This window comes from Microtus ochrogaster, chromosome 26 (assembly GCF_000317375.1).
Source record: "Microtus ochrogaster isolate Prairie Vole_2 chromosome 26, MicOch1.0, whole genome shotgun sequence".
Taxonomy (NCBI): domain Eukaryota; kingdom Metazoa; phylum Chordata; class Mammalia; order Rodentia; family Cricetidae; genus Microtus; species Microtus ochrogaster.
In genome coordinates, this window is record NC_022025.1 from 15376199 (window position 1) to 15377330 (window position 1132).

The following is a 1132-nucleotide window of genomic DNA, read 5'->3' on the forward strand; positions in this document are numbered from 1 at the left end:
GTGTGCCACCACCGCCCGGCTCATTTATTTTTTATTTTGTGAGTATAAATGTTTTGCCAGTATCTGTATCATGTGCATGCCTTGTGCCTGTTGAAGTCAGAAGAGTACATCAGATCCCCTGATGCTATGGTTAAGGATGATTGTGAGTAATGATGTGGGTGCTGGGAATCCAGCCTGGATTCTCTGCAAGAGCAACAAGTGTTCTCTCTCCCTCCCTCCCCCACCCCCTCTTTGGTTTTCTGAGACAAGGTTTCTAAGTAGCTTTGGAGCCTGTCCTGGAACTAGCTCTGTAGATCAGGCTGTCCTTGAACTCACAGAGATCCTCTTACCACTTCTGGGATTAAAGGCATGCACCATCACTGCCTGGCTGCAACAAGTGTTCTTAACCATGGGGTCATGTCTTCAGTCCCATGAACCTTTTTAGGTTTAAATTCAATATAAAGTTAGATTTTTCATTACTTGTATTAAACCTTTTGCTAAGTATTAATATATTTGATGGAATTTTTTTTTGTGTGTATGTATGTGTGTACACTTAGGTGTATATATGTGATTTTGATTCTTTTTCCTTGACTTGACTGTGCCAGAGATGAATTATTAACTGAGCCAAAACAACTCCCAGAAAAATATTCTCTTCCTGCATGCCCTTCTGTGATCCTGCCCATCCAGATCATGCTGACTCCCCTTCAGAAGAGATTCAGGTACCACTTCAGAGGAAGCCGGCAGACGAACGTCATCAGCAAGGTGCGCTTCTCTATTTCCTCTTTTCTTTTCTTTTTGAGATGGTCTGAGAAGAAACCCAGACTGGCCCCAAACTGAGCTCCCCTCTGCATCTGCCTCCTGAGTACTGAGATTACATGTATGTGTCACGATATCCCTTTGCCGTGTTTTCATTAAATGTTACCTGTGCCAGGGTGTTTAAGTTAAAAACTGGTCTCTATACATGTTTCTGTTTTCCCTAAAAGGCTAAATACCTGCCTCATGACTGCCCTTTGTAGCCTTCACATGTTGTCAGAATTGCTGCTCTCTTTGGGACATTGACCAATTTCTCACATTTACATTTGGGCAAGCAGACTTTACAACCAGATCTATGATCTATGCCCAGTCTTCACTGTACAGACCACTCCTGTAGATG

General features: G+C 42.8%; 1 protein-coding gene across 1 annotated transcript in view; it reads left to right on the forward strand.

Moving 5' to 3' along the window:
* Positions 1–1132, forward strand: part of Rint1 (RAD50 interactor 1) — a 39103-nt gene that overhangs the window by 16730 nt on the left and 21241 nt on the right. The window contains exon 7 of the mRNA XM_026784653.1: positions 585–741. Coding sequence (XP_026640454.1) covers positions 585–741 — 157 coding nt within the window. The remainder of the gene's footprint in view (positions 1–584; positions 742–1132) is intronic.